The 14,437-nt window shown below is 37.2% G+C and overlaps 1 protein-coding gene across 1 annotated transcript; it reads left to right on the forward strand.

The window, feature by feature from the left end:
* Positions 1–11,757, forward strand: COCH (cochlin). Its single transcript, XM_011376389.2, has 12 exons — positions 1–59; positions 380–437; positions 522–581; positions 2,716–2,872; positions 3,571–3,704; positions 4,219–4,281; positions 4,533–4,577; positions 4,666–4,813; positions 7,286–7,389; positions 8,093–8,319; positions 8,504–9,020; positions 11,234–11,757. Exons 2-12 carry the CDS (start codon positions 404–406, stop codon positions 11,407–11,409), a joined length of 1,665 nt encoding a protein of 554 aa, XP_011374691.1. The 5' UTR covers positions 1–59; positions 380–403; the 3' UTR covers positions 11,410–11,757.
* The last annotated feature ends 2,680 nt before the right edge of the window (positions 11,758–14,437 follow it).

The following is a 14,437-nucleotide window of genomic DNA, read 5'->3' on the forward strand; positions in this document are numbered from 1 at the left end:
TAGCGGCCGCGGGAGCCGCGCTGTCCGCACTCAGACGCAGCGGGGCGGCTCCGACTCAGGTGCAGGGTCTCTGGCGTCCGGCGCGGGCGAGCGGGTCCCTGAGCCTGCTCGTCCGTGTCTCTCCTTTGTCGCCCCCAGCTAGTCTGTCTTCATCTTGCACCCTTCACTCTGGTCCCGGGGTGCACATCGATTCTGGGTTTGGCTCGATCTGCAGCCGGAGCGTCGCCTCCAGATCGAGAGGGCGCTAGCTCCGGGGCAGCGGCCGCCCCCTGGGTTTCCGAGGGGTGCTGGATCTCCGCGGAGTGACGGGCGCGGCGTGGTGGGGTCGCAGGAGCCTCTGCTCTCCCGGAGCCTCCCTCACATTCTCCCTCTCTCCCAGGTCCAAGCAGTCCCCTCGACCACCATGGCTGCGGCCTGGGTCCCGGTTCTCGGCCTCGGTGGGTACGCGCCCCTCTCCCCTGCCCCTCGCGGCAAGCCGCGTAGAGGCTGGAGCCGGCCTCGGTGCTGTCCTCTCTTCACAGGTGTCTGTCTGCTGCTGCTGCTGCTGCTGCTGCCGGAGCCCGCGGGCAGCGAGGGAGCTGGTGAGTAGCGGGCTCCCGGGGAGGCAGCGCTCGGTCCAGGCGGTGGGAGAAACTGAGGGCCAGCAGGTAGAATCGCGCTCAGGTCGAGCGGGTGGACGGTGGCCCCGGGGCTGGAAGCCGGAGAGCGCGCAGGTCGGAGTGGCCTCCTGGCGCACTGCCATTCATACCTACAGCCGATCTTCTCCCGCTTACCCATTTCTCACGCGCGAGGGGGAGGGGGTCCGATAGGGGTGTTCTTCCCAACGCGCAGAGGAAGCCTCCACCCCTTACCCCCCATCCACACTCAGATCCCTAGAGCTCCCCTCCCCTCCCCCCCACTCGATGCAGCGGCTGCGGAAGGTCAAGGCAGGGGCTATTTGTTGAGCCCCACGGGGGTACTGCCTAGTCCCGGGTGTTTCGCCGCGTTTAGGGCCAAGAAGAAGCCTTCCGGACCCGACTTCAGACTGACAGACAGACAGAGGCAGAGAGGCTTACGTCGTTGTCCCACCTTACTTGACCCCCTAGCTATGTTTCTAAGAGTAACCCCTGTAAAAAGCAGCATTCGAGAGTCTTAGAGTCTGTTCCACAGGTAGAAGTCCGATTATGGATGTGTGGTTCGATTTGTTTTCTACAACAGTAAAGGCAAACTCTTTTAACACATCTATCCTTTGTTTTCCTTGAAAGGAGAAATGAGTCTAAGACACACACACACACACACACACACACACACACACACACACACACACACACACACACACACTTTCACTAAAGTCAGTGTTGTCAGACAAAGGTAGAGCATTTGATGCTACTAAAAATGAGAGGAAGGATTAAGGCTGTTTGATAGCAGGTATGAGGATCGTAGGTATGAGGCTACTGTTTTTGGTAAGGATTTTCATTTCCCCAGCAATCTAGAGTGTTTCAGAGCTAAGAAATTGGCATTGGACCTGGCATCCTGCCTTCCCTTCCACCAACGTGGACAGTCCAGGGTACAGCTCAACATAGAGGACTCTTCTTAGAAGAGGGTCCTTGTTAGAGGAAGGCTACTCAGTTGGACGATATGACCAGACAGAATTACTCTGTCTTGGAATAAAGTTGGGTTTGTTGTTTGTTTGTTTGTTTGTTTGTTTGTTTTTGAATTAACATCTGTTTCAAAAAAGTTTGGATAACCACAATTGCCTGCGTTTGGAAAAGTGTATTCAATAACATTATTCTCAATTTAATATTTACAGTAAATATTCACTGTAAAAAGTGGATTAGTATGTTGTATTGTTATCTTATTGTTGCCAAAGGCTTGTCTCTACTTAACATATTTTGTAGAAAATTTTTGATTCTTTATTAGTTGGATAGACCATGTAAAACTCAAGAGTATTAACAGTACTTTCTAGAAATGCCTGATGTAGCTCTCTGGACAGATCTGGAGCAGAAGTAAACAGCTTCAATTCAGATAAAAATGCTCCATTCTGAAGGGACCAATTTTCCTGTTGCCTGTCCTACAGCAGTTACAGAATGTTCCTTGGGCTGTGTGACCTTAGACAAATTAACCCCATGGCTTTAATTTTTTCATCTGTAAAATGAGGGATTGAGCTAAATGACATTTGGTAAAGTGAAGCATCTTTTTAATAGTTTGCTTACATTAAGATATAATTTAAAGGCACAGTATGTGGACCAAAAAAAAAAAAAAAACTAGTAAGAAATGGTTCTCTGAATCAAAGGATGACTTAGAGAGGTTGATGCAGTGTCTATGAAAATGTTCCTCACAGGCTCAATCTAGATTTAATATCATCATCTCAGACAACTATGTACATTGTCATCAAAGAGAGATTTTTATATTTCTAGAACGAGTTAATAAATGGTCAATGCCTAATGTTTTCTAGTTATGATATAGTTCCAATTATGTATTTTCAAACAAATAAGAACTGAGAAAAATTCTCCCATTAGACTTTATAGTGACTGAGGACTAGATTAAATTAGGAAATTTATTTTTGGCTTGCTAAAATCTGGAATGGTATGGAATGGTACATAAGTCAATATTCCTAACAAGAAGTGTAAAAAAAGAAATCAGAGAAATAAAACTTCAACCTCATGTTAGTTCCCCCAACCACCACTGCCCTAAAAGTCCTAAGAATGGTTATAACATTCCCTCCTTACTCTTTAGTTCCTATCGCTATCACATGCTTTACCAGAGGCCTGGACATTAGGAAAGAGAAAGCAGATGTCCTCTGCCCAGGGGGCTGCCCTCTGGAGGAATTCTCCGTGTTTGGGAACATAGTATATGCTTCTGTGTCAAGCATATGTGGAGCCGCTGTCCACAGGTAAGCCCAAACGTGCCAAAGGGAGAGAAATGCAAGTGTCATTATTTCCTTTCCCAATCTAGCCACTTGGACCCCCCCACCTTTTTTTTCTTTCAGTACCAATTTTGGCCATAGAATATAGATACATTTTAAGGTTTTCCTGACTATCCTTGAACACCAGCTATACAGGGAAGCTTTCTAACTAAAGACAAATTGCATTATTTCTTGATAGCTAGATTCCTGTGATTCTAAAACATTCCTAATCATGTAATATATTACTGAGTTTTTACTGTGTGCCAGCCATTAGTTTTTTTTTTTTAATTATTGGGGTGACATTGGTTAATAAAATCAAATACTTTTCAAGTGTACAATTCAATAATACGTCATGTGTATATTGCATTGTGTGTTCAAGCCATTGTTTTAATGTCCATGACACCCCTACAACTGTATAAGGTAAGTACAATTTTATTCCATTTTACAGATGAAGAAACAGTGTGTCCTTATCAACACTTAAGTTTGATAGCACAAAACCATTTTCCTGGGGCTGATTTTGTACTTGTGTAAACAGGTTTTTAAAAAAGGCTAACAGCTTCCTTAAATGACTTTTCTGCTGAACTATTTTCTTGATTAATGAGAGCAATAGACGCAATATGGCACAAGTCAGTCATATGCCCCTGAAAAGTGTGGTTAGAATTTCAGCTGTTATTTTCATGTTGCAGGGGAGTAATCAGCAACTCAGGGGGAACTGTACGCATCTATAGCTTACCAGGTCGAGAAAACTATTCCTCAGTAGTTGCCAATGGTATCCAGTCTCAAACACTTTCCAGATGGTCTGCTTCCTTCACAGTCACAAGTAGGTACAATTGTATTCTTACTTTTGTGTAAATATTCCTCCCTACCCCCCCCACCCGTCCAATTTTTTTTTCCTGCTTTTCTCAGCCCAACCTCTTTGACCTTGATGGGAAAACCTGTGATCAAGATTGAAGGGGTCAACAATGGCTTAAACTCAGGGGACCCAAAGGGTCAAGGACCCACTCAAACCAAACTTGGGTGAATGGGGGAAGAACAATCTTGCTGTCAGAAGATGGCAGTAGAAGCTGAATGGTCTGCAATCAGAACGCCCTGACACTTATCGAGTAGCATTAAATCAAAAAGCTGCTGAATGCATGTGAATTCATTTTTGGTGATCTCTTAAAATATGATCTAATAGATAAGAATCCATTTTGGTTCTCTAAAATGAGAATGCAGCAGTTACTCCTGCAATTGCCAGCATTCTATCACATCTATCATGCCATAGAACCCTAAATTAGATTCATTATGTTTTGATGACAAAGAATGAAGAAAAAATAGCCTTTTTATTTTCACAGAAGGCAAAAGTGGTACACAGGAAGCCACAGGACAAGCAGTGTCCACAGCGCGTCCACCAACAGGTATGAAGTATGGAACCTATAGTTGCCTGGTACTTTGGATTGGATGCATGCCGAATATGTAGGTCTACTACAGTCCTGACTTGTTTCTTTGTTGAGGCATTGCTTCCCCAGTCCAGAAAAATAAAGAAAATTAACTTTCGAAGAAAGTCTTTTTAAGAATGACACTACCTGTCATAAGCTTTTGCCTATGTGGGCTTCTTGCTATGGAACCGTCTTCCTTTTGCTAATGCCAGATGCTTCCTTTGTTTCAGGTAAACGACTAAAGAAAACACCTGAGAAGAAAACTGGCAATAAAGGTGAGTCCATTTGGGAAAATAACGTCCCCTCTACCTCCCTCCTTCCTCTTGAAATTGCTAACGGAGAGACTTGTTTGGGTATTCACAGACTGTAAAGCAGACATTGCATTTCTGATCGATGGAAGTTTTAATATTGGGCAGCGCCGATTTAATCTACAGAAGAATTTTGTTGGGAAAGTGGCTCTAATGTTGGGAATTGGAACAGAAGGACCACATGTGGGCCTCGTTCAAGCCAGGTACCAACCTTGTTAAAATGGGAGACTTGAATGATATCTTGAATGATGACAAACGATCAGTCCTTTTAGTAGGTACATTCATTTTAGTTTAGTATGAACATATTGAGTTGTGGATAATCGGGATTCCTAAACTATAAATTTAGGATTTAAGACTGAGCAGACCGGGTAGGTCTAGGTGCTTCCTTTTTGGAATAAAAAGATTCATAGAATATTATGCTATTTGAGGACCAGAAGGTAGACTACAAGGTCTTGTTGCTTATACAAATTACATCTGCATATCGGCTCTGCTCAATTCTTAATTTGTCTTTACTACAGGAAGAAACTGTGATATGTCTATTTCTCCTCTCTATTCTGTTATTATTTTCAGCTCTTTTCATATTCTCTTTATTGGAGATCTGAAGTTTGACCTTTAAATTTTTATTCATTTAAAAATAATATTGATGGCTTTTAAGATTATAATATGTTCATTATAAAAAACTTGAAAACTATATAAAGCACAAAGAAAACAAATTTCTTAAATATAGTCTTCAGAGATGGTCACTGTAAAATGTTTTATTTCTTTTCAGTATTTTAAGAAAATACTTGATTTTACATATGTATTTCTTTTTCAAAATCTCAGACTATAAAAATGTTTTGTGTCGTTTTTTTCATCCATTAGTATCCTGAGCATTTTACCATATTACAAATCTTCTTCAAAAGATAATGTTTCATAGTGTTCCTTTGCATGATTATTTAGCCATTCTTTTATTGCTTCTTCACCATTACGCTTTACACTGTGAACATCCTTATGTCACCTGTGTGTCATCTCTGATTAAGCTAGATTCCTAGAAGTGGGATTAGGTCAAAAGGTTCCGAAATTTTTAAGGCTTCTGAAATAAAGTTAAATTGCTTTCTAGAAAGTTGCTGCAGTTTAAACAACTCTCAGCACTATTACAAATATTAATTTCTATTTTATTTGTTCTTATGTTATTTTTTAGAATTGTTTTTTAATTTTTTGGTGTAAGACTTTAACTTTGTTGTTTCCTACATAATTTAACCATTTGTTCCACACCTTTTAAAAAATGAACTTCTTATTCCATTGATTTGTGATATCAATTTTATATACAAGTTTAGGCAAGTCGGTTTAATTCATTTGCTAAGTTAAATGTTTTCTACAATGCTTTAATTATTGTAGCTTTCTTTATTGTACATTTTAACATCTCACAGAGCAAATTCCCTTTAGTGCTTTTCTTATATTTTTCTTTGCAAGATGAAAGCTGCACTGCCTTGCACACTTGTACAAAGACTAGCTTCTCTATAAACTTCCTGGTTTATAGTTTTTCTGTTTTATAAAGGACATTAGATAAACTATATCAAGAGTTTCTGTTTAAGCAGAATAACAGAATATATCATTAAAGATGCAAAAATAAGACTAAATTCCATAGGTCATAATTTGGATAGTTAAAAAGTGACCATAAAAATGAAAAGGTTATCAACCCACAAAATCTGATTTTGTGACCCAACATTCCAAGAGGTAGATAGAAATCATAGTATTAGGTATGCAGAAATATAATTAGTGCTATACTTGTCCCTCAAAAATTTTGATTTAATGGCAATTGATAATGCTAAGATCTTAAAATTTTGTACTTATAAAATATTGACTTAGCTAAAAACTTAACACAACAAATTGTTTTAACTGTTTTTGCTCAACATGGTCTCTAATGAACAGAGTAGTTTTAAAAGTGAGCTGAAATTCTTTACTATTAAGTATGGAAAATCTCAAATCTCCCATAATATACATAACTTTAAGAATAGCAAATGTGAATATCATTTAAGAAAAATTCAATATTGTAATATTTTATAATTCACTTCCTTAGAACATTTCCTTCCCATTTTTAAAATGTTGGCCTTCATGTCATTGAAACTGCCTCTTCTGACCAGATAACTGGGTTAATAGACTGTTCAGTGCTTCCAGGATACCCCACTGGAGTGGACCTAGCCTCACAACCTGGAAGATCTGCCTTCTAATATATGGTGCCCAATTCTGCAGAGTTCCTTTAAGCCCAGTGCCCTGAGCCAATCCTGGTTTCAGGTGCTCCATATAGTTTAGGCATCGACTTCCAAATCAGACAGATCTGAATTTAAAGTGTGGAAATGTTTTGTTGGGCAAATTACCTAAGTGCTCTGATTCTCTTTCTTCAATTATGTAATAGGGATAATTTTTATCTTACAGTTATAATGAAATGAGATTATACATTTCACATATTGCCCAGAATATAATAAAACTTCAAGGTAGCCATTTTTTTGTTATTTATGAAAGATCTCTAAAAATATAAGTAAGGATGCAATGCCTCGGTTGACAATATAATGTGGAATTAAGAAATTTGAGCATTGTTCAATTTAAAGACTTTTTTTAAGGTATATAATGTTGCCTTGTTTTCCTTTTCCATTTCTCTTTGGATAACGTTTTTTTGTTTTCATTTTTCCACTTAGTGAACATCCCAAAATAGAATTTTACTTGAAAAACTTTACATCAGCCAAAGATGTTTTGTTTGCCATAAAGGAAGTAGGTTTTCGAGGGGGTAATTCCAATACAGGTAAGTAGTCTTTGGCCCCTGGGATGTAACACAGCAGAGGGTTATGAATGATCAGATACCTGAAACAGTTATTATGCTAATTTATATGAGAAGTGAAACTTCTTCCTGGCACTGAAATCTCGGCTAGGTATGCTACTTGATCATCTGAGATACTCAATTTATAATGGGAAACATACCAAAGGGTTAACTGATAGTTTATTTTTTAAATATATAAAGCATTCTGATTTATAATCCTTATATTGAAGAGGGCAGTTGTAACTTTAGAGAAGTACCTGTTTGGAATGCTAAAAAGCAGCAGAAAGCAACAGACGTACCTAATGAAAGCAGATGTGGTGAAAAGAACTAGTGTTACGGATCCTGAAGGGAGACTTCTTGTTCTCAGCCCTTAAAGGCACTAATCAGTCACTTAAGGGCAAGGTAGAGCGTTCCGGTACATGAGTGGGAGTCAGTTTTGTGTTTCTGGCTGATGATTGACGTAAGGAAAGGAAATGAGAGGCTTCTGGGAGAGGATGGGGTAAGTAATGTAGGTCGTGAAGACAAAAAAAAATAGGCCTGACAGATAATTTAACTTTCCCATCTTATGCATCTATCATAGAACCGGGTTCTATATAAAATTCTTAAACTAGGTGGCATCAAGTTTGTACAGGGAAATAGAAATGTCATTTGAGCAGTGGTACTGTTCTAGTTTCTTTTTCAAACCTAGGAAAAGCCTTGAAGCATACCGCCCAGAAATTCTTCACAGCAGACACTGGAGTGAGAAAAGGGATCCCCAAAGTGGTGGTGGTATTTATTGATGGCTGGCCTTCTGATGACATTGAGGAAGCAGGCATCGTGGCCAGAGAGTTTGGTGTCAATGTATTTATAGTTTCTGTGGCCAAGCCTATCCCAGAAGAACTGGGGATGGTTCAGGATGTTGCATTTGTTGACAAGGTGAGGTGGTGAGGGGAGTCTGTTATAGTAATGATTCAGTTTTGTACCTCGAGGCATAGTGCTGACTGTCCCATATCTGGAATAACTTTGAACGTTAAAGATTTAATGTTTTCATAACTTTTAAGAAACAACTTTTGATCTCTTGGATATTTTTTGTCTTCTCACCGCCCCCGTCCCCCATTAGGCTGTCTGTCGGAGTAATGGCTTCTTCTCTTACCACATGCCCAACTGGTTTGGCACCACGAAATATGTAAAGCCTCTGGTACAGAAGCTCTGCGCTCATGAGCAAATGATGTGCAGCAAGACCTGTTATAACTCAGTGAACATTGCCTTTCTAATTGACGGCTCTAGCAGTGTTGGAGACAGTAATTTCCGCCTCATGCTTGAATTTGTTTCCAACATAGCCAAGACTTTTGAAATCTCAGACATTGGTGCCAAGATAGCTGCTGTACAGTTTACCTATGATCAGCGCACAGAATTCAGTTTCACTGACTATAGCACCAAAGAGAATGTCCTAGCGGTTATCAGAAACATCCGCTATATGAGTGGTGGAACAGCTACTGGTGATGCCATTTCCTTTACTGTTAGAAATGTGTTTGGTCCCATGAGGGATAGCCCCAACAAGAACTTCCTGGTAATTGTCACAGATGGGCAGTCCTATGATGATGTTCGAGGCCCTGCTGCTGCTGCCCATGATGCAGGTAAAGGCCTTGTCTTTTGTCTGAGGAAATGAAGAGGGAGATCAGTGACTTTTAGGAGTAAATATAAGCTTAAGCATTTATTTTTTTGGACAAACATCTATAGTGTCGCAGTCATGTTCTAAGAGCTTTACCCAATAATAACTGATTGTCGAGGCAGCTCTACTAATCTTATTCTACAGATAAGGAAACAAACTCCTCAAAACACAAAGTGGTAAGGCCAGCACTCAAACCCAGGCAGTCTGGCTGAGTCCACACTCCTAACCACTGTATTGTTGGAGGAAATACCATGAGAACCATGTCATGTGTCAAGGAAACATTAGTTACTCACATTTGGCTCAGACTTGGAATATATCCACCCACCAGCCCAATTACAGTTTATGTTACTATGACTGATAGTTTATCTTAACTTTTTAGTAGTTTTCAGTCTGGCAGTAAAGACTTTAATTCAATTCCATCTAAACTTCCTTTTCAGTCTTTTTTTCTTGAGATAATAAAAACACTCTGATATTATAAAAGGGTATAAAAAGATTTTTTCCCTTACTCTAATCTTAATCTTATCTTACTTTTAGCAAAGGCCATTAGTTCCTGAAGCCATTAGCATGATGTGTTGCTGAGATCCAATAGGCCAAGATAAAACTGAGTGATTAGTGTTCGGTAATACTGAAAAAACAAAAATGCTAACTTGGGAAGGGGGATTAACAGCCTTCCATTTTCCTATCTTCTGCACTTCCTTTTCTCAATTCCTAATGACTTAACCTTTCCCCTTTTGTAAATTAGCACCTGTTAATGCATTTATGTACTTTCATAAATATTGCTGGAATCGTTTTTAACAATGATACATGCAGTGTGCTATAATGGCTTATTTTTAGACATGGCTTATTTTATACAGCAGCACTAACCTATGCTGAAGACCTGTTTGCTCTCATGCCCCTGAAAAACGTAGCTTACTGAATTAAGTTATAGTTAACAGGATTGGATTCAGGCTAAAGTGAATTCACATATAACTTCCCCATGTGATTAATTGAAATTCAGGAGGTTGAACCACATTATTTTCATGAAAATTAGTGATATTGAAGTAAAAAGCCAGGAAGTAGGTTTTCAGGGCTAGGTCAGAACCTTATTTTTTAAAACAGTAATTACATACTGGGCCTGAGTTAAACAATTTCAGTTTGAATGCAGAATTAAAAGCAAGGAAAACTAAAAGGAAAAAATTTTTCTCTTGCCAGGGAGAGAGATTGGCTGGTGGAAATGGTTTCAAGTAGCTTTTATGTCATCTAAACCTGCCTTATTTATATCTTAAGCATTCAGTTCACAACACTAAGCACTATATTCCACTAGAAAGGGGATGAAGACTTGGAGAAGAGGGGAGTCACTATTTCAGAAACTCTCAAAATGCTATGGGGAATTTCACCCAGAAGGTAGAAGGTAGCATATAGAATCTGCTAAACCACCTTTTACAACTGGGACTGAGATGAATCAAACTAATGCAGTGTCACCCTGACCAAAACATAGTTGGAGTAAAAGCCTTCTAGTAGCTCAAGGGAATGCAGATGAAATGTCTCCATGTAACTGGCAAAAATTCCAGCTTCACATTTTTCTTTAGCTGTTTTTATCACCAGATTTTTGCTTTGGGATTACAGATAAGTTCTAACTATTGGTCAGTTTGCCAATGTAACATATAGACTGAAATGGAAGAAAGTTATTCACAGAAGACTGGTCACCATTATCGCAGACGATGCAGCCTTAGAAAACTTTTACCATTTGTGTATTCCATCTTTTGTGCTATTCTTTTTCTCTTGCAATGGCTTAAGTCCAGTATAACCATTATTTGATGATAGCAGGCAGTACCTTCTCATGCCAGTCTCAAAGGGAAAGTTTTCACCATTTCATTGTTTGCTGTGGGGTTTTTAAAAAAGGTATTATCAGGTTAAGAAAGTTTCCTTTTATTTCTTGCTTACTGTGTTGTATCACAAATGGATACTGAACTTAATGTGGGAAATAACACTGGTGGCAAAGCTTCTGGTTTTAACCAAACTGTTTAACCATTCTCCTGTTAAAACTTACCTAACAATTTGGTGGAGAGAATTTAGTTCCTCAGAAATTACTAAGCAGTTTTCTCTACAACCATGTACTAATGTATGAAAAATACATACATATGATTTTTATGTAAGCTGGACTTGGTTTTAATTCACTTAAAAATATTTCCATTGTAGGTATCACCATCTTCTCTGTTGGTGTGGCTTGGGCCCCTCTGGATGACCTGAAAGATATGGCCTCAAAACCAAAGGAGTCACATGCTTTCTTCACAAGAGAGTTCACAGGATTAGAACCAATCGTTTCCGATGTCATTAGAGGCATTTGTAGAGATTTCTTAGAATCCCAGCAATAATGGTGATATTTTTTGACAACTAAAAGAAAATGCAAGGGGATATAATGTATAAGTTTATTCTCCTAATATTGAAATACTATAGCGCATACTAGGATCATATACAAAACTATTAAAGATGGCAACAGCTGTTTTAAGCAAATAAGCTTTCATTTGAAGCTACTACCTTCCAATTACAATTTAGACTTAATTGTTCAACACTCTGCTGAGGCTTCATGATTATGACCCTTAGAGACTCAGGAAAAACGATCCTGGATTAAAATCTTAAGAGTTGTATTCTAATATGCTTATTAAATGCATAGATATGCAGGTTGCATAACTCAATAAAAGAATCTAATATTTAGACCAAAAGCAACATTCCTTCTCTAATCATTCTGTATTATATAAGGAAAATGAAAGAGAAACAAGTAGAAAACAACTCTTTTAGTTCAAATATAAATATCCTGACCCAAGTTGATATTGTCTTAAACCAATCAACAAAGATATTTAGTATACTAAAAAGTTGTAATTATGGATGCAATGGAAGGGAATTTGGTATCAAGCTGATTTTGTAGACTTTTCATAACATAACTGAAATATCACACTGAACAAGATGGGATTGTCTGGTATTTTTCTATTTATATCCTTACCTTTTATATGTATAGATGTATTTGGCTTGTACTTTAAAAGTCTTCTATGTACTGAAAAAAAAAAATGCTAAGTTGGTAAATTTTTACTTACCACTTATAAACATTTAGTACATATTTCAAATTGCAGAACTGCAGAAAAATATTATAGTTTGACTATTTAAACGATAAAACTTCTAGTGACTATTATTCTAAGCTACCTTTTATTTTTCCAAGTATCTCTCTCCCTAGGGCATGGCAAAAATTCTGTATTCACTAATTCATGCAGAAAAACCAATTTGATTTTTTTCTTAAATCATGCAGTAAGACTATATTTTTTCTTCGATTCATTTATTGAAAGCCTACCGCTCCAGGCATTATACACAGCCACTACCAGGTTAAACAGTATGAGATACTTTTAGGTTACTTGGTTAAAAAAAAAAGTTTTATAGTTAACATTTTTAAACATACTTGTGAAATTGGTTCCTAAGTCATCAGAAATCCATTAATGTAATTATCATTACCTTGCCAAAAAGTCCTCTCAGATAGAGGTGCTGTCATCCCATCCTACCTATACAGGCCCTGTCCTCTCCCTCAACCACATATGTACCCTGTCTCCCAGCAACATTCACTGATCCTATCTGAATAGTTTACAACCAGTTGATGTGAAAATGGTATTAACTGATTGGAATATATATACTCCAGTAAATCTTTTGAGTCTAACAATTTAATAGTCTGTGTAGAAGGAATGAAAGAACTATGTATCGGAGAATCATAAGTGAAATTGCCTGACACTAAAAATTTGATAAAACAGTATGGGAAGATAATAAACCACCCCTCCCTTATAAAAAGTGACAAATATGAATTCATGTAACAAGAATTTTCATAAAAACAACTAGAATGTGTTTAACATGATTTTCCCCCAATAAATAGACAAATTCTCAGCTAAGAGTACTACTCCTTAAAAATTTAAACTTAAGTGAAAATCCCAACCTCTGTAATCGACAGTCCTTTTGAAAATGTTTTTAATTCTTTAAAGGACAAAGTTTTGAGGCGTCTGAGGTAACCAGGGAAGGTAATACTTTGAGCAGTAAGAGAGCAGAAATGAGCACTTCATTATTACCAGTTATTTTTATAAGTAAACATAAGATAAAGAGGTAACAGCTAAAAAGTAGAGTAAAAGGATTTTTAAAAAGATGTATTATAATCCAACTTTTGTAGGCACACTTAAATTTCAAATGTACTAGCCCATTTATAACAATGCATTAAATGAGGAAAGTACATGAATAAAAAAAGAAAAAGGCAGAGTATGATTAAATATTGAAAGCCAATATACTAAATTTGGATATAAAAATATAATTAAACTTTATGAAGTACCATTTAATAATCAAATAAATCTACATAATTTCCCGTAAGTCACAAATGGAAGCAAATAAAATGAAAATGACATTATTTTTGTATCTTTTCAGTTTTTTCCAAATGTTTAATATATTGTGAAGAAAAATACAAAATAGATAAGAGAAAAATAAACATATATACTAATTTTTATTCATTTCAGTTTTAATACATTCCAAAGAGGTGAATGTTTATGCATTGCAATGATGATAATCACATTTCAGTTAAACAGTAATGCATTGGTTTAGAACAGCTGCCAGAAATACTAGTAGCTTTGGAAAAGCTTGTCCTTAAATTACGAAAAATAAATAAATAAATAAAAAGAAAAAGTGCCCTTTTAATTTGTTCATTAAGTTGAATCTTCAGAAATCCAAAAAACTATTTTAAGAAAATTTCTGAAAAGTCTTAGTGTTTCACCAGCAATGACTAAAACTGCCACTTGGATTTTTATGCAAGATGACAAAATTTCTCAATACACAATGTAATATTTTTGCAGTAGGCATTCAAATAGAATTTACCACAATTTTTCTTATATTACCGTCTAATTCCATTTGCAATTTTCTTCAAAGATAAAAGGTTTTACCTTTGTGAAGGAAAAGTTTCGAGTTACTAATTCTTAACATTATTTTTAAAGACAACTTTTAATTAATGACAACGCAGTTTATCCTCTGATCTTTTTGGTGAAAACACATATGGCTAAATAAGAATGACAACACTACTAACTGAAATTCAGATTTAAAAAATAAGATAAAGAAATGACTTAACACTGCATTTCTGGGTTTTTTTATTTTGAATTATCTAACTTATTTCAACAGATTTTTTTATCCCCAAATGGGATGAAATACTTAGAAAGGCATTCTTAATAGTGTTAATTGTTCTAATCTTATTAGAATATCAATGAGCAGTACAAAGTTTAAAAGAAAAGCATAAAAATGAAGGACTCACTGAGAAATCATCTCCATTTCCTAGTTTAATAATGGAGAGTAAAGTATTGCACTTAATTATTCAACACAAAATAATGTAGCCAACAG

The sequence above is a fragment of the Pteropus vampyrus genome, unplaced genomic scaffold (genome assembly GCF_000151845.1).
Source record: "Pteropus vampyrus isolate Shadow unplaced genomic scaffold, Pvam_2.0 Scaffold297, whole genome shotgun sequence".
In the NCBI taxonomy this organism is placed as follows: Eukaryota; Metazoa; Chordata; class Mammalia; order Chiroptera; family Pteropodidae; genus Pteropus; species Pteropus vampyrus.

What these genes read in the sequence shown, in the direction of transcription:
- COCH (XM_011376389.2), top strand. Translation starts at nt 404, where the DNA reads ATGGCTGCGGCCTGGGTCCCGGTTCTCGGCCTCG. An exon ending in GAAGAAAACTGGCAATAAAG is followed by an intron (nt 4,578 to 4,665) that starts GTGAGTCCATTT and finishes GGGTATTCACAG; the next exon opens with ACTGTAAAGCAGACATTGCA. An exon ending in ATGTTGCATTTGTTGACAAG is followed by an intron (nt 8,320 to 8,503) that starts GTGAGGTGGTGA and finishes GTCCCCCATTAG; the next exon opens with GCTGTCTGTCGGAGTAATGG.